At 38.6% G+C, this 19,538-nt stretch overlaps 1 protein-coding gene across 5 annotated transcripts in view; it reads left to right on the forward strand.

Moving 5' to 3' along the window:
- Positions 1 to 19,538, forward strand: part of MAP4K3 (mitogen-activated protein kinase kinase kinase kinase 3) — a 205,515-nt gene that overhangs the window by 49,423 nt on the left and 136,554 nt on the right. For all 5 annotated transcript variants that reach the window (XM_059078812.2, XM_059078810.2, XM_067007729.1 and 2 more), the window contains one exon: positions 16,222 to 16,279. In XM_059078812.2, the coding sequence (XP_058934795.1) occupies positions 16,222 to 16,279 (58 nt within the window). The remainder of the gene's footprint in view (positions 1 to 16,221; positions 16,280 to 19,538) is intronic.

Here is a 19,538-nt window from a genome sequence, read left to right on the forward strand (position 1 = left end):
TGCTGTCTTCATACTTGGCAGCCTGCATGAGCTCAGGTCCAGCTTTGTTGGAGAGGAGCGGCCCTGCTCCATTATGGCCCTTTCTTGGAGGACTGTCTTAGACACCCCTGGATTGACAGTGCAGCAGAAAACATAGCTATTTATTCCTGAAAATAACTGCTTAAGCAAATAAAATGTGGGTCTTGTTAATTTTGGCTCTGGACAACCACAAACTGGAAGACATGGAATAAAGTAGAATTTTAACCATTTCTGTCCACTCCCATTAAATTACTTTAGTTCAGGCAGTCACTGTTTCAGGCCTGCTCTAACACTGTGTCCTTAGAGATTGTCCTGCCTTCTCTTGGCCCCTCTTTTCAGTTTATCCCCTGAGATCACCAAAGTATAATTGAAGTAAAAGCCTAGCAAGAACAGAAGCAAATGAGATGAGGTTGAAGGGTTCGGGGAACAGGAGAAATGTGAAAAAAGTGGTGTATTCATATTGGTCATTCTCCTGTAATAATAGATAGATTTTTAGTGAAAGGAGGAATAATAATAGAAAAAATTTTATATAATATGATAACAGAAAAAAATGCTTGTAATATCATTGCTAAGAGTGCTTTGTGAAAGTAACATTCAGAGATTTCATGAAGCTAAGTTAGTCTATTTGTCTTATAAATATATTTACGTTTGGAATTTTGTGTCAGGCAAAAAGCATATGTATGTTCTGCTAATAGCACTGTTTTTAGTGAAAGATATAAATCTAGCCCTCAAATGCAGGCACATTTTCCAGTAATTTGTTCACTCATCCCAGATCTAAACAGAATTTTAAATTTAAAAGATGAAGTTGGCTTTTCCATGTTTTTTTTATGGATAGATTCTGATTATTACAGGCAAAAATGGGGTTCTCAAATGGATAAGTGCTAGGTTTCATGACTGATGTATTTGAAGGATATATTCTTTTGTAAGAGAAATTATCTTAACATATTTAAAAATAAACAGAAGGCTGCTAATGAGACAAAGATTTTATTGGGTAGAATATTTTGTGTCTTTTTATAATTAATCTGTACCGCCAATTATCTGAATAAATAAATATTCAGTTTATTTGACATAATATTTGCCACCAGTCAGTATTCATGGTTTTATTTTTTTATCCACTATATTTGTAGGTGAATCCCTCAGTGATTTAATGAAAACACATTTTCTAACAAGCTCACTTATTTTAGCCCAGAGCACATTAGGAGGTAGGCATGCCCTAAGCAGCACACTGACAGTAAGAAGTAACCGTCGACAACCTGATGAGACAGGAGGAAACTGAAACCCTTCGGATTCAACAAGCAGAGCAGTCAGATTTATTTGGAGAAGTGCATCTTAAACCTTGGGTTATGTACACCTTTGAGATATCTGATGGAAGCTGTGGACTTTCTTCCCAGAAAGATGCATAAACATGTATCTGGTTACATTCAGTGTCAGGGGATTCTTGGGTTCCCTGAAGCCCATCCTTGGGCCCCACGGCAAGAATCCATGATTTAGTAAATGAGCAAATAGCTTTACATACCTCTGTAGCCTTTAAGAGCATCACTGTATGACGGTTTATGGATAATTGACAATACTAAGTTTACAGAAAATGTTAAAGTTTGTGCCACTCTCTTAATAAATATACAATATTTCTTCTTTGAATTAAAAAATATACATTCTCCACTGAACATTTATCCCATTATCTGGAAAACTCAGTCTTCATTCCTTAGGGGTACTGGTTAGTGAGGTGGTATTCTGTATTTGCATAAAATAAGCTACATTTTAGCATTTTAGTAATTGATGTCCCAGAGCCTTTTGGTGTTAGTGAGATTATGAGCATCTCTTCCCAAGCCAGTGTTCAGAGATGTCAAGTTGGTACCTTGTGATCGCCATGGTGGGAATGTTTACAGTGCTGAAATATGTACTGCCAGTCAAGGCTTGCTCTACCTCTATCCCCCACTCTGGTTTTTAAACATTTACTGCATGCAGTTGATTTCAGTTACTCATTCAGCAAACATTTTTGAGGGTCTTTTGTATTCCAGATACTGTTCTAGGTACCAAGGATACGGCAGGGAATAAAAAGCATTTACTTAAGTGAATATAGTTTTCTAAATCTTACATTCCTAAATAAAGACAGGGAAGTATTGGGAGTTCCTTAATCAGATCATGGAGGGAAATGTGGAGTCAAACAAAAGTAAATGGATGTCCTTGCTGTAGATCTTCAGAATCTTTTAATGTGCTGTTGTTCATTGTTACGCTCTAGGAAGAAAATATAGTATGTACTATTTTCAATACTTACTTAACCAAGGAACTCTTTTTTTTCCCCCCCCGGAACATATTTAACTTCTTTTAGAAATAAGTTCTGCTGCTCCATGGCAGACACATCCCAGATGTTAGGAATTGATGTATGAAGAAGGGCCTTTATCCAAGGGGTGTAGATCAGAGTGTGGCCAGGATTTCTGAAGACAGACCTTCTCACCATCTGGTTTATGGGTGGTCCATTTGTAGTTTGTAGCTTGAATTATTTTACTGATGGTATCCTGAACCATTCTATTGTATTTTCATTTCCAGTATTTAAATGAAAAAGCATCTTATATAATGAGAAAGCACTGTTCCACTTATATTGTTATTAATTTTAGAAAAATGCTTTCCCTTCTACTCTGCAGTTTCTGATTTGGGGACACCTAACGGTATGTGTATGTGAACTTCTGCCCCCACCTACTCCCTGCTGCTAGAGTTCTCCTCAGCACTGGGTATCACTTGCTCCAGATCCTCTTCCTATATGGGGGTCTCTGAAACCCCATTCATCTACCACTTCACCCTCACTAGGCTGCAGTGTTTCTCAGAAGTGTGGTTGATGGACAGTTGCATCACAGTCACCTGTGTGGTTATTAAAATCATAGGTTCCTGGGTCTCACCTCAGAACCTGTTGATTCAGAATCTGTTATATATGGAGCCCAGGAATCTGTGATTTCAAGTACATCTGCAGGTAATTGTTATTGAATTAATTTCCGTGTTGAATTGGAAATCCATTTTTGGCCAGTGGATACAGTATTTCTCAGTTGTAGGTGCTGTTGGCATTTTGGCCAGGACTGTGTCACTGTGTGGCACATTGCAGGCACAGCAGGACATTTAAGATCCTTGGCTCCTACCTGTCAAATGCCACTGTCATCCCGTTACTGGTGTGACCCAGAATGCCTTCACACATTTCCAAAGACTTCTTTTTCTACCGTATGGAGGTAGTAGCCTCCTTAATTAAGAATCACTGCTATATACTACTTTTATTACTCTAGAAGTTACTCAATAATTTTATACATATATCTAACCTAAGACCCCAAATTACTAACTCTGCACTTCCCAACCAATACGAGGCCCTTAGAACACTTTAATGTCAATCACACCTCATTTACATGCTGTTTTGTTCAATATTTGAGTTCCAGCTTTTTAAAAATTACATAAATTAGACATTATTATTATTGCCCTGTATAGTCATCAATATTTGTTTATATTGACTCCAGATTGCCATTTTATTTGATTTTTACTCCTTGCATTTTAGACTTTCCTTCTGAGTCTTTTTTTTTTTTTTTTTTTTTTTTTTTGTGGTACGCGGGCCTCTCACTGTTGTGGCCTCTCCCGCTGCGAAGCACAGGCTCCGGACGCGCAGGCTCAGCGGCCATGGCTCACGGGCCCAGCCGCTCCGCGGCATGTGGGATCTTCCCGGACCCGGGCACGAACCCGTATCCCCTGCATTGGCAGGCGGACTCTCAACCACTGCGCCACCAGGGAAGCCCTTTCTGAGTCTTTTTTTAAAAAAATCTTGAAATATACTTTAGAAGAATGTATTGCATGCCTTTTGGTGGTAAGCTTGGTTTTTGTTTGGCAAATAATATCTTTTGGGGAATGATGTTTTTACCTGGGAATATAATTCTAGATTGACTTAATTTCTCTTACCACAGTATTCTGATTTTTATTGTTTCTCCGAGAAGTCTAATTTATTGTTCCTTTGTAGATAATCTGACTTCTTTTCTCTGACTGGTTTTAAATATCACCTCTTTGTCTTTGGTGTTTTGCAGCTTCATATGATATGTCTGGATGTAGATTTCTTTTTTATTTATCATCCGTATGACTTGTGTCTCCTGAATCTGAGGTCTTATGTCTTCTGTCTATTCTGGAAAATTTTCAGCCGCTGTCTCTTGAAATATCGCTTCTCTCCATTTTTTTCTGTTCTTTTCTTCTGAAACCTTAATTAGATGTATGTTCATCTCTCTTTCATGAGATGTCTTTATAAGATGATTTTAAAATGTCTTTTAATCTCTCACATCTTCGGTCTTTGTCTCTTTTTGCTGTTTCAGATCTGTCATTTGGTTTACTAATTCTGTCTTGGTGTCTGTTCCAATTAGGTTTTTTTTTTTTTTTTTTTTTTTTTAATGGTACGCGGGCCTCTCGCTGCTGCGGCCTCTCCCCTTGCGAGCACAGGCTCCGGATGCGCAGGCTCAGCGGCCATGGCTCACGGGCCTAGCCGCTCTGCGGCATGTGGGATCTTCCCGGACCGGGGCACGAACCCGTGTTCCCTGCATCGGCAGGCGGACTCTCAACCACTGCGCCACCAGGGAAACCCTCCAATTAGGTTTTTAATCTCAAGAATTATATTTTTTATTTCCAGAAATTCTGTTAGGTTCTTTTTTTCCTATCTTTCAAGTCATTTTTGTTAGCCTCTTGTTTCTGGTCCACGTATTTAATACTTTTCTTTAGTCCTGTAAACTTTTAAAGCATACTTAACTGTAATTTTATATGGCGTATCTGTTAATTCAAAAATTTGAACTTCCTGCAAATTTCATTCTGTTGTTTATAACTTTTGCTGCTCTTGTAGTTTGTTTCCTTGTGGTTTGATAGTTTTGTTTTAATTTCATATTTGGCTAAAGTAATTAGGAATCTCCTGGGGCATGGATTGAAGGTGCATTTCTCTACAGAAAATTTGCTTCTCTTTCTGTCACGTGCCTTTCATTACCACCAACCCAGAAACAGCTTAAATTCATTTCTTGGCTTGAGGTTCCTGGTCCTCCTAAGAAGTGTAAATTTATACTCAACTGAGCATAGGCTGTAATTATGAATTTGAATTTTCAGGGAACCCCTCCTCATTCTAGTGATTCAAGCATTTGTTTTTTTATTCAATCACTTTGTCAATGGACAGACACCCCCTTCCTCCCCTCCATTCACTGGGAGGTGTGGCCTTTCAGGGGCATTGTTGGTTTTATGCAGTGGTCTCAATTCCAGCTTTCACTGCATCCAATAAAAATCAAAATTTAAGTCTCTAGATTCTAAGTTTAAGCTAAGGTCATGGCTTTAGCTCTTGCTTACCACTCTGATTTCCTTCATTAAATGCATTCAACAGCTACTTTTTGAGTGAATGACTGTTTTCTCTTTGTTTTCGCATCCTGTGGGTTTCTTTCCTTTTGTTTCCAGCAGTGCACTTAAAAGAATACTTGTTCTATCTTATCTGCCATATCTAGGTATTTGTAATGGGAGGGATTTTCATATCTAGTCTTACATATTTCCAAAAGCAAAACCTCAGGTGATTTTTATACGTACTGGAGTTTGAGCACCTTTGGGTTAGAGACGCCGCTTCTGTCACTTCTGTAGAGGGAAGTGGGAGTGTGGTCACACGGTCCCTTCTGTTTTCCCAAACTTAATACCACTATTGAATTTTATCCATGTTACTAGTTCATTTGACATTTGTGGTCTGCCAACTACCACTTAAAAGTGTTATTGATATGGAACAAGTCCAACTTGAATTCCAAACAACTTAAAAAATAAACTTTGAAATATAACTTGTTGCTGTTTGCCTTTTATCACTCAGATTATTTTCCACGTCTATATACAATCATTAGCTGTTAAGTGCATCTTTTTAAAAAGTTAGTATACTAGTCTCAATCTGTTTTTTTCTTTTTTGAAATTAGCATCATACAGTCCTAGAAATTTAGATCTTTAATCATCTGGTTTTAAGAAACAAAGAGCCATTCAAGTTAATTCAAGAAAAGAGAGGCTATTGTGAAGATACATGTGATAGGGAACTGGAAAGCTGTCAGGAACTCAAGGCAGCTTTGGAGATATGTTTCTTTCTCATGGTCTCTCTTTTTTTTCTGTGCATTTGTTCTGTTCTCTGCTCTTTATTGTCTGTCTCCTCACTGTATCTTTCCTGTTTCTTCAAATCTTTATTTGCCCAAGGTCCTACTTGCTAAGACAGTGGCACAACTTTATGGCATCATTTACACACTGGTTATATTGCATGGTGGTTCAAACTTCTTATAGCTGTGATGTCTAATACAGTTGTCACTGGCCACTCACTGCTTTTAAAATCAAAATGTGTAGGATCTATGTGCTGAAAATGCATAATGTGTAGGATCTATATGCTGATAATGTTTTTATAGAACATTCGTGAAGGATATCAGAAAACCTAAATAGAGAGTAGTGTTCATGGATTGAAAGATTCTGAATAGTAAAGGTGTCAGCTCTCCACAAATTGATCTATAATTACAATCAGAATCTCAGAAGGGTTTTTTTTTTTTTTTTTTTTGCGGTACGCGGGCCTCTCACTGTCGTGACCTCTCCCGCTGCGGAGCACAGGCTCCGGATGCACAGGCTCAGCGGCCACGGCTCACGGGCCTAGCCGTTCCGCAGCATGTGGGATCTTCCCGGACTGGGGCACGAACCCGTGTCCCCTGCATTGTCAGGCGGACTCTCAACCACTGAGCCACCAGGGAAGCCCATGCAGGGTTTAAAAAATTAAATATAGACAAGGCGATTCTAAAATTACTATGAAAAGGCAGAGGACCTAGAATAGCTAAAGGAACTTCAAAAAAGAAAAATAAAGTTGGAGGAATCACAATATCTCATTTTTAAGACTTAACTGTAAAGCTCTAGTAATCAAGATTGTGTGTGGTATGGTTAGGGAATAGACACAAGATCCATGGATCAATATAGAATCCAGAAATAGACCCACACAAATATGACCAATTGATTTTAACAACGATGAAAGGCAATTCAATGGAAGAAAGATTGTCTTTTCAACAAATAGTATTGGAAGAGTTGAACATATACATGCAAAAAACAAAAAAAGGAAGGAACATTGACCTAAACTTCACAAAACAAAATTAACTTAAACAAAAATTAACTCAAAATATATCATAAATCTAAATATAAAACTTCTTTTAGAAGAAAGCATAGGAAAAAATCTTTATGACTTGAGGTTAAGTAAGGTCTTGGACATGATACCAAAAGCATAATTCATAAAAGAAAACAGTTGATAAATTGGACTTCATCAAAGGTAAAAACTTTTGCTCGGTGTGTTAGTTTGCTAGGTCTGCCATAGCAAAATACCACATACTGGGTGGTGTAAACAATTGAAATTTTATTTTCTCACAGTTATGGAGACTGGAAGTCCAAGATTAAGGTGTTGTTAGGGTTGGTATCTCCTGAGGCCTCTCCTTGGGTTGTAGGTGGCTGCCTTCTTGCTGTGTTCTCACATGGCCTTTTCTCTGTGCACACACAACTCTGGTCCCTTCCTCTTATAAGAACACTGGTCCTATTGGATTAGAGCCCATCCCTATGGCTTCATTTAACCTTAATTACCTCTTTAAAGGCCGTGTCTCCAAATACAGTTACATTCTAAGGTACTGGGGCTTAGGACTTAAACGTATGGATTTTGGGGGCACACAATTCAGTCCATAATGCTCTGCAAAAGACACTGTTAAGAGAATGAGAAGACAAGACATAGACTGGGAAAAAATATTTGCAAATCATATGCCTGAAAAAGAACTTGTATCTAGAATATATAAAGAACTCTCAAAACTCAACAATAAGAAAATAAACATCCCAATTAAAACATGGACGAAAGATAGAAGACACTTCACCAAAGGATGGCAAATAAGCACATGAAGAGATGTTCAATGTCATTAGCCACTAGGGAAATGCAGACTAAAACCATCATGAGATACCATCACCTACCTGTTAGAAATGGCTAAAAAGTACAATCCCAACTTCTAGCAAGGAAGTTATGGAAGAACTGGAGCTCTCATACATTGCTGCTGGAAATGAACAATGGTACAGCTGCTCTAGAAAACTAGAAAGACAGTTTCTTTAAAGATTATACATATACCTACTGTATGGCCCAGTCCCTCTCCAAGGTATTTTTATAATCTGTACACAGATGTTTATAGCAGCTCAATTCACATTTACCTAAAACTGAAAACAGCCAATATGTCCTACCAATGGTAGTGAATAAATTGTGGTATATCCATACAATGGAATACTACTTAACAATAAAAAGGATTAAACTAATGATACATGCAGCAACTTGGTGAAAGAAAATAGTCTCAAAAAGTTATATGATGATTTAATTTACATGAAATTCTTGAAAAGACAAAACTGTAGTGGCAAAGAACAAATCAGTTGTTGCCAGAGGGTGGGCTGAAAGGAGAATGTAACTTTCAAGGGAGGTTTTGCAGTGATGGAACTTTTCTGTTTCCAGATGGTGGTTAACTCATTTTATGCAAATCTATGCATGTGTTAAAACTACTAGAACTATATTTTTAAAAGTTGATTGTTTTCCAGTTAAAGCTAAATGAGTCTTGGGGATGTAATGTACAGCATGGTGACTGTAGTTAACAGTACTGTATTGTATATTTGAAAGATGCTAAGAGAATAGATCTTAAAAGTTCTCATCACAAGAAAAAATTTGTAGCTCTGTGTGGTGATGAATGTTAACTAAACTTATTGTGGTAATCATTTAGTAATATATACATATATCAAATCATTATGTTGTACACCTAAAACTAATACAATGTTATATGTCAATTATATCTCAAATTTTTAAATATTTAAACATCTCAAAAAATTTTAAAGCCTTTCAAATTTAAATATTGCATACACAAATAATTAAATACAGTTCAGTTCTTCAGTTGTATTAGCCACATTTCAGTTGATCAGTAGCTCCATGTGGCATGGGGCTACAGTAGTGGACAGTGCTGGTATAGAACATTTCCAATAATGCAGAAGGTTCTATTGGATAGTGCTGTTTTAGAGTGGGGGTCAGCCAGTTTTTTCTGTAAAGGGCCAGATAGTAAATACTTCAGGTTTTGTGGGCCACGTGGTCCCCATCTCAGCTGCTCAACTCTACTGTTGTATTGTGAAAGCAGCCATAGACAATACTTAACCAGATGAACATGGCTGTGTTTCGATAAAACTTCATTTACAAAAACAGGCATGTTTGCTGACCCCTATTTTCGAGAATCTGATTGACCTATTTCCTTTTTCATGTCAGCTCATGGTTTATTGGTAGAGTGACCTTATAATTTACCATCCAAGTTAAATAAAATTTTAATTATAAATTTGAGAATGAAAGTGGGCGTTGTTAATAATTCTGCTAGGACAGTTGGCATAACCCGCAAATGTCCTGGGCAAACCGGGAATGTACATCACCCTGGCTATCAGTCTTCCTATGAAGTGGTTGCCTTTGTAGTAGGCTCATACCTAGTCCAAGAAACTGTGGAAAAGCAAACAAAACTATTCCTTCAGCAGGGGTTGTGGGTTAGCCATTTTTCTCTGAAATGAGTATTTATATGGGAGGCACCCTGAGGTTTGGCCTGCCCAGTACACTCAAAATAGCCTGTTTTCTGTCCCTGTGCCTTTGTTCATGCTTTTCTTTCTGTGCCTTCTTTCCCATCCCTCTTCTGTGTTTGTTGTAATCCAGCCCATCTCTCAAACCTCTGCTTAAGTGGTATCTCCTTCATAAAGCCATCCCGGTAACACCCCTTTCAGACTTAAAAGTTGGTACGTGTAGTTTACAAAATTCACATGGGACAGTGCCTTAGACCAGGTGCCCAGACTTGGCTGAGCACCAGAAGCAGCACTTCAGTACCTTTAAAGACAGATTCCTGGGCTTCCCTGGTGGCGCAGTGGTTGAGAGTCCGCCTGCCGATGCAGGGGACACGGGTTCGTGCCCCGGTCCGGGAAGATCCCACATGCCGCGGAGCGGCTGGGCCCGTGAGCCATGGCCGCTGAGCCTGCGCGTCCGGTGCCTGTGCTCCGCAACGGGAGAGGCCACGACAGTGAGAGGCCCACGTACCGCAAAAAAAAAAAATAAATTAAAAAAAAAAAAATAAAGACAGATTCCTGTGTCTCATCCTAAATCTTCTGATTCAAAAATCAGTGGCAGTGTTTTTATTGTTTTGTTTTTAAACTCCTCATATGATTCTTGTATAACTGGCCAGCTGGTTCAGTATTTGGAATCTGTTAATTTAGAGTTAAATTATTTGATGTAAACATTGACTTTCAGAATTAGAAGGAACCTTCTTAGAAATAGTCTTTTTTCACTTTCTTGTTTTTAAATTGGGGGTAGAAGACACAAGGAAATTACTTGCTCAGATCCCATTGCTTGTTACTGGCAGAGCCAGCACTAAACTTTGCATTTTTTCACTCCCATTTCAGAACCTTTCTTCATATTTGCGTTGGACAGCCCCTTCTGAATAGTAAGCTTTGAATACCAGAAGGTGCTTGGTATATCGTAGATGATCAGATTTGTTATTGATAGTTATTTAACTCACTTTATGTAACACATAGCACGTTTTTTTTTTTTTTTGTGGTACGCGGGCCTCTCACTGCTGTGGCCTCTCCTGTCGTGGAGCACAGGCTCCGGACGCACAGGCCCAGCGGCCATGGCTCATGGGCCCAGCCGCTCAGCGGCATGTGGGAATCTTCCCGGACCGGGGCACAAACCCGTGCCCCCTGCATCGGCAGGCGGATTCTCAACCACTGCGCCACCAGGGAAGCCCATGATCCATTCTTGATTATGTTGTTTACTCCCATTCCCACACTCAAGGAATACTTTTCTGATAGTTGGAGATAACTCAGCAGTTTGCATGAAATCATCTCAGAAAAACCTTTTCCCAAATTAATGCTAATATGAATGGCTTCTAAAAGGCTGACTGAATCAAACTGAATTTTGGGACAGCTTTGAAATATAATAGTTTCCAAGAGCTCCTCTAAAACTGAGATCAGCTCTAGATCTGCAGGATTTTTCTCACCAGGCCCACTCCCATTTGAGAAAGGTTACTGAGGATTTGTGGGAGTGTGTGTTGGGGGGGTGAATGGGGATCAGGAAAATTATTGTGGGAAGTGATAATAACCTAAGTTGAGCTTTAAAAGACGTCTAGGGGCTTGCCTGGTAGCTCAGTGGTTGAGAGTCCGCCTGCCGATGCAGGAGACACGGGTTCGTGCCCCGGTCCAGGAAGATCCCACATGCTGCGGAGTGGCTAAGCCCGTGAGCCATGGCCCCTGAGCCTGCACGTCCGGAGCCTTGCTCCGCAACGGGAGAGGCCACAACAGTGAGAGACCTGCGTACAGCAAAAAAAAAAAAAAAAAAAAAAAGACGTCTATAAGTTAGGCCAGGGGAGGGAGTTAGGAAAAGCGTTTGTCTAGGCATTAAGTGCCAAAGGGCAAAAAGTGTGGATAGCATTGGAGATGGCCAGTTGTTTAGGTTGGCTAGAGCATAAAGTGCAAATTAAGGAATGACTGGAAATATAGACAAGGGCCAGGTAGTGAATGGTTTTACTGTTAAAATGTTATATTTCACAACTGGCTATCCACATGCAAAGGAGTGAAATTTGAGTCCTGCCTTGACACCGTATAAAAAGTCACTCAAAATGGATCGGAGACCTAAATGGAAGACCTAAACTATAAAACTCTTAGAAAAAAACATAGGAAAAAACATCTTTCTGACCTTGGGTTCCAGGCAGTGGTTTTTCAGTTATAATACTCAGAGCACAAGTAACTAAAAATAGGTAAGTCGGACTCCATCAAAATTTAAAAGTTTTGTGCTTCAAAGAACACCATCAAGAAAACAAAGATAACTCAGAGTGGAATTAAATATTTACAAGTCATGTAACCAATAAGAGACATACCAAGATTTTTAAAGAACTCTTACAAGTCAACGATAAAATTGACAATTAAAAATGAGCAAAGATGGGCTTCCCTGGTGGCGCAGTGGTTGGGAGTCCGCCTGCCGATGCAGGGGACACGGGTTCGTGCCCTGGTCCGGGAGGATCCCACGTGCCGCGGAGCGGCTAAGCCCGTGAGCCATGGCTGCTAGGCCTGCGCGTCCGGAGCCTGTGCTCTGCAACGGGAGAGGCCACAGCAGTGAGAGGCCCGCATACCGCAAAAAAAAAAAAAAAAAAAAAAAAAAAAAAAAAAAAAAAAGAGCAAAGAATTGGATACACATTTTTCCAAAGAAATTCAAATAACAAACCAGCATATGAAAAGATGCTCAAGATTGTTAGCCACTAGTGAGTTTTAAGTCAAACCACAAAGAGATAGTACTTCACATTCACTAAGAAAACAAAAGTTAAAAAGCCAGGTCATAATAAATATTGGCATGGATATAGAGAAATTGGAATCCTCATACATTGCTGGCGATAATATAAAATGGTGCAGCCACCTTGGAAGAAAGTTTGACAGTTCTTCAAAAAGCTAATCATACAGTTACTGTGTGATTCAGCAATTCCACTATTAGGTCTGTATCCAACAGAATTGAGAACATAGTCTCCACACAGTGTTCATAAAAGCATTGTTCATAATAGCCCAAAATGGAAACAACCCAAATATCCTTCAGCTGATAAAAGGATAAACAAATGTGGAATTGCCACACAATGAAATATTGTTCAGCAACAAAAGGAATAAAGTACTGATATGTGCTGCAACATGGATGAACCTGAAAACCTTATGCTCAGTGAAAGAAGCTGGTTACAAGGGACCACATTTTGTATGATCATATTTATATGAAATATCCAGAATAGTCAAATCAATAGAGACAGAAAGTAGACCAGTACTAGTTATCAGGGTCTGGGAGGGGGAGGAGTAGGGGAGTGACTGCTAATGGGTCTGGGGGTTTCTTTCTGGAGCAATGAAAATGTTTCAAATTTAGATAGGAATAATGGTTACATAATTATGTGAATATACTAGAAACCACTGCATTGTACACATTAAAAGGGTGAACTTGGGCTTCCCTGGTGGCTCAGTGGTTGAGAGTCTGCCTGCCGATGCAGGGCACGCGGGTTCGTGCCCCGGTCCAGGAAGATCTCACATGCCGCAGAGCGGCTGGGCCCGTGAGCCATGGCCGCTGAGCCTGCGGCCATGGAGGCTGTGCTCCGCAACGGGAGAGGCCACAGCAGTGAGAGGCCCGCATACCGCAAAAAAAAATAAAAATAAAAATAAAAAAATAAAAGGGTGAACTTTATGGTATGTGAATTATATCCTAATAAAGCTGTTATAAAAAGTGCTGTATTTAGTAAGTAATTTAAATTCTCTGATAGAGAATTTGAATTTGTGTCTTTAAAGCAATGGTGTGTACTCCTGAAGAGTTTTAAACTCAAGAACAGCATGATCTGAACATAACTTACAGAGCATGTGAGAATGGTGGTCAAATCAATGATGTGGCAGAAGACTGTGTCTAGAAGCTGAGAATACATATCCTCAGTTTTCTGCCCTGGGCAGATCTGTAAATTTTATGTTACTGATACTGATTTAGAAATTTTTAACTTTATACACGGTAATGTTTTATAATATTTACCTTGTTCTCATTTTTTCCCTAATCAGTTCTCTAGGTATTGAAAAAAGAATAGCATGTACAGAGTATTAGAGTTAATATTAATTTTTAAATTTACCTGTGTGTAACCTTGGCTGCTGTGAGTTTAGAGACAGCAAAATATGACTTATTTTAGCCAGAGGACCAAGATTCTTGATGAACCATAATGCTTTAAACACCTTCCGTTAATAAACGTAAGGATTTTGATGGGGTAAAAGCTCAGAAATTCAGGTTTACTGAGGTTTTTTTGTTATTCTTCTTCCCTTTTTGTGAATTATCTTGTCTGTCAAGTTACATATTGGAGAATTCCAATATTTTAAAACTTTTTATCCTTTAGAAAATTCTAGACTGATTTAAATTTTGAAAAATTGTATTCATAAGTCAAGCCTATAGTAAATAATTGACTTTAGAAAACTAGTTCTCACTAGTTTACTGTCATAGTTTTTCTGTTAAATATGTGCTGGTGTAACCATTAATAAATCTGTTTTTAGAAGAGTACATTGTGTACTGCAGCCATTTTGGACACTTTGTGTAACTTGTGTTGTCAGTAGAGATCATGCCCTCTTGTGGTAAGCTGGGAACAGAATTTCAGCTGTAAAAGTAATCACCCTAGCTTTCTTTGAGTTCATATTTTTTGCTAGTGAATACTCTTGAGTTTATTTTCAATAAACAGAAAACAGAACTATAGCAACATTTTTAAATGGAGAATTGAGAATTGGAGAGAGTAGTGTGGTTTGTCTTATTTTATTTGGAGAAGTGCTAAAAAAGGTGTGGGTTAATGGACAGAGTATCAAGGAGGAGCCTAACAGGGAAAAGATATCTCAGTGTGAGGAAAGGCAACGCGTTCTGAGAGTGTTTGAGAAGCTTTATGACTAACGTTGATGTGATATCCTGAATATTTTACAGGTACACTCTGCCCCATCCTCCTTAGAAAATGCTCCCAGAATTTCTATTCCGGGTGTGTGTGTGTGTGTGTGTGTGTGTGTGTGTGTGTGTACCTTCTTATCCTAGGGAAGGGAATAAATACTTAAGTGGCACTATTTGAACTGTCTGTCTCATATAATGGAAATTAAGTTTAGTTTGAAATAAATGTTGAAATCTGTTTTGAACTGCCTGTAATAAGTTGGCATTCTAAGTGTTTATTAGTCATGGGGATTTTTTTTCAAAAGGAATGAATTTTCCCTGAAAATTTTATTTTAATGTTTTCTTAATTTGTATTTTTAATACCTTTGTTCTTCTTTGAGTTTAAAGGTTAAATTTTATATTTCAGTGACTGTGTCCCATATATATCTTCTTAGAAACTGATTTTTTAATTTTAATGTCCCGGTATTCTTAGAAGGATTCCGATGTTAATGCGGTTATCATCCCTTGTGGGTGATTCGCTGATCTTTACCAATCCATTAATAAGAAGTGTTACAACTAAGTATTATTCTCATCACATGAATGAATTTTTCTGTGATCAGGGAATTGCATATATTGGTCTTCATTGGTTGATATGAAAATCAATTTATTAAGTTTCAGTTCATAGGTTAAAATATTATTTTGAAAATTCTGATTCAATTATGAAACATTTTAAATTGACAAAGATAACTGCCATTTTTATACAAATTGAAAAGACAGTTTCTGCTTATCTATATGTAATTATAGCTGTAAACACCAGCAATCTAATATTATGGATTGATTTTTTTTTACTGATTTTTATTTTTAATATGTGGCTTGTAAAAATATATTTGGTTTGTATTAACTGCACTTATGTCATTGTACTATCAGGTGTGTTTAAACAGATGCAGGGAGGTTGTTTTTACAGTTAAAAAATGGTGCTTGCTTTTCATATTATGAAGTTTTTAAATTTAAAAGTTTAAATCTAGTTAATTCAAAATTTTAACAAACCTTTGAATGAATGGCAATAGAGTGTAATGCTTAAAAAAGCTCAGACTCGGGCTTCCCTGGTGGCGCAGTGGTTGAGAATCCGCCTGCCGATGCAGGGGACACGGCTTCGTGCCCCGGTCCGGGAAGATCCCACATGCCGCAGAGCGGCTGGGCCCGTGAGCCGTGGCCGCTGAGCCTGTGCGTCCGGAGCCTGCGCTCCGCAATGGGAGAGGCCACAACAGTGAGAGGCCCGCGTATCACAAAAAAAAAAAAAAAAAAAAGCTCAGACTCTAGAGTTAGACTGCCTGGGTTAAAATCCCAGCACTGTCACTTACTAGCTAGATGGCCTTGGCAAGTTCTTTAACTTCTTGGTGCTTCATATTCCTCATCTGCAACACAGGAATAATATCAGTACCTACCTCATAAGATTGTTGTAAGGACTAAACGAATTAATATAAAAATGCTTAGAATAGCGCTTGATGTATACTAAGGTCTGTGCTTCTGTTAACAATATTATTATTATCCCCATTATTAAATTTATACATGGATTAATGTTGAAATTCATTTTGAAGAATATACTGTTTGTTTTGTAAATATAAATCACTTTTGCAATTCTTGCTTTGAAAAACTTCTGAATAATTGAAAATAAATAAAAGCTAAAATGACATTTTATGAAGTTTTTATGAAAGCTTTTTTCACAATTATCTTTTCTTCTCTTTTAGGCACGGAATGTTAACACCGGTGAATTGGCAGCAATTAAAGTAATAAAATTGGAACCAGGTAATAAATTCATTGAAATTTGCTGTTTCTTATTGCTCTCGGCCACTGGATAGCCTTCCGGCTTGTTTTAATGATGTTTGGCCAACCTTCTCTTGTTGTTCCCAACATCTGGCAAATAGGACTGGTGTTTACTCTTTCCTTCACCTCTTTGAGACCTGCAGACATGTTGCCCAGTTCTTCCCTGAAAAACAACTAATAATTGCGGGAGGGAGGGGAGCTCCTGAGGAGACTTTGTTCCTTCTGGATGCAGTTGAGCTCCCTTGTCACACATCGTTAGTGGTGTATTTCCAGGTTAACACTGTCCAGTGCTGAGGGGCAGTGTGACACAGTGGAAAGAATGGGACTGAAATTTGGTGGTTGGAGTCCAGCTCTTCGTGTCCCACTCTCTTGCTCTGTGAACTTGGGCAAGTAACTTAAGCTCTGAGTCTCGGTTTCCTCAATAAACCTAGCTCTCACATTTCACAGGTCGTTAATATTGTAATAGCTACCTTCCATCTTGAGTAGCTTGTCAAGCTCCTAGGACTGCTCCATATTTTTCGTCTGCTTCAACTGTATTCTATCCCTGAATTCCCCCCACTCCCTGCAAAACGCATGTCTTTCTGCAGTCAAATGCTCTACCACTGAGCTATACCCCCTCTGCTTCATGTCTTTCTGAACTAACTACTTACCCTTCCCTCTTTTTCTCCCTCCCACCCTAAGTAAGTAAGTGTACTGGTGTCTAGACTGAGTTCCACGGTGATGATAGTGCCTTTCTGAGGGTGCCTTTCAGTATGGGCACAGATACATCCAGTAATTTTTTTTCTTAAGTGTAGGCAACTTTTTCTATGAAAGTCGAGATAGTAAAATATTTTAGGCTTTTTGGACCACAGGTAGTCTCTGTATACAGTTCTCTCTCTTCCTCCATCTCTCTCTCCTTTCATCCTCCTAAAATATAAAAACCATTCTTTGCTGAAAAACCATTCTTAGCAAACCAGGCCACCTGCGCCTGTAGTTTGGCCACCCCTGATTTAGATCATCAGTAGACTTTTTAGAAGTGCTATTAAGATGAAGTTTGAAGGATGTGTTGACTGACTGTGATCAAACCACACTCAAATATAATGAATTTTAAAAATACTTTTAAAGTTATAGGTATTTACAGATTTTTTTATATTCTAATTATATTCTAGCATCACATGACAAAACTTTTTCTGTTCTCTGAATCTCCTGTTGTTTAGTGGAAATTTGAAATTGACAAAATCTGAGGTTAAGAAAGAAATTAAAGGTTTGACATTTGAAGCAGGGCCTCCATTTTTAATCATTAAGAAGTGGCTATGTTATTGATGAAGTAGTCTCTAACTGGTAGCAGTATGTACATACATCATTCCCTCAAATCAGTTTAGTGCCTCCTCTTCCAGGAAGCCTTCCTCCCCTGACCCCTGCCCTGACTAAGATGACTCCTGCAGGAATAGCTCTGGAACAGTACTTACCACAGCTGTGCTTCCAGAGTTGCCTTTCTTTGTTCCTAAGTTTTAATCACATTTATGTCCACAGCACTCAACTTAGCATCGGTGCATAGTACACATTCAGGACATCTTAAAATTTCCCTTAAAAAATTAGGAACTTAGGGCTTCCCTGGTGGTGCAGTGGTTGAGAATCCGCCTGCCGATGCAGGGGACACGGGTTCGTGCCCCGGTCCGGGAAGATCCCACATGCCGCGGAGCGGCTGGGCCCGTGAGCCGTGGCCGCTGAGCCTGTGCGTCCGGAGCCTGTGCTCTGCAACGGGAGAGGCCACAACAGTGAGAGGCCCGCGTACCACAAAAAAAAAAAAAAAAAAAAGGAACTTAAAATCTTATTGTTCATCAAGTCATTTGTTTACTGATTAGTGAATTTTTTGTGTTATGTTCATCTTGAACACTGCCTTGTATATATAGATCATTGTAATAAAAGAAAACACAATTAAATAAAAAGAAAAAAGCTTATTCCTATTCTGCCACTCAGAGATAACAAGAGTTACTACCATATATGTTATTAGATATACACTTAAATTTAGTTAACATTGGATTCCCTACTTGTGTGTTCATAGAAGTCACCTAAATTTTTTTTTTGGCTGCGTGTGTGGCTTGCAGGCTCTTAGTTCCCCGACCAGGGATTGAACCTGGGCCCCCTGCAGTAGAACCCGGAGTCCTAACCATTGGACCGCCAGGGAATTCCCCCTGAATTTTTCCATTTAATTTCTTTGGTTTAATTTGTTTATATCCTGTGAGAAATGTTTAACTTATTGGTGAGCTTGAAGTATGTGGCACAGTGGTTAAGTGCACAGACTCCAAAGCCAGACTACTTTGATTCTAGTCTGGCTTGACCACATTGCTTAAGCTTTTTGGATGGACCGCTGTTTCCTCATCCCTAAAATGGGGATAATAATAGTAACTTCCTCTTAAGGTTGTTGTAAGAACTAAATAAGCTAATATATCTAAAGCACTTTTAAAGTTTCTTTAAAACTTTCTTAATTTGCCACAATGACATAGCAATTCCGCTCTTTTGTATCTACCCACACAGCAACTTTCACACACAAATGTTCACAACAGTGTTATTCATAATAGACAGAAGCTGGAAACAACCTAACTGCCCATCAACTGGTAAATGAATAGACAAAATGTGTCCATACAATGGAATACTATTCAGCAATAAAAAGAAACTGTTGATACGTTCTGTGACATAAATGAACCTTAAAAACATGTAAAGTGAAGGAAGCCAGACAAAAGAGACTACATATTATATGATTCCATTTATGTGAAATGTTCAGGAAAGGCAAATCTACAGAGTCAGAAAGTGGATTCGTGGGCTGGTGTATGTGGCGGGAAGATTAATAGTTAATGGGCATGAGGGATCTTACTGGGTAATGGAAATATTCTAAAACTGATTTATAGTGAACTTACTTGGTGAATTTACTAAAAAAAAAAATCATTGAATTATGCACTTGATGTGGATGAATTACATGATTTTAAAATATGCCTTAATACAGTTATAAAAAATAACCACAATACCATTGTAGTCTCTTACAATATTAATAATAGCTTCTTAATAACAAATAAGTTTCACACATTGTAATTAGTTGATGTGTCTCAAATTTCTTTTATATCCATAGGTTCTGCCTTCATCTCTGTTTGTCTTTTTCCTTGCCTTTGGTTATTTGTCCTATAGGATTTTCCCTCATTCAGGGTTTTGCCAGCTGCCCCCCTGTAGGATCATTTAGTGTGTTCTTCTGTGAGTTAGTGGTTAG

This window comes from Kogia breviceps, chromosome 11 (genome assembly GCF_026419965.1).
Source record: "Kogia breviceps isolate mKogBre1 chromosome 11, mKogBre1 haplotype 1, whole genome shotgun sequence".
Lineage (NCBI taxonomy): Eukaryota > Metazoa > Chordata > Mammalia > Artiodactyla > Physeteridae > Kogia > Kogia breviceps.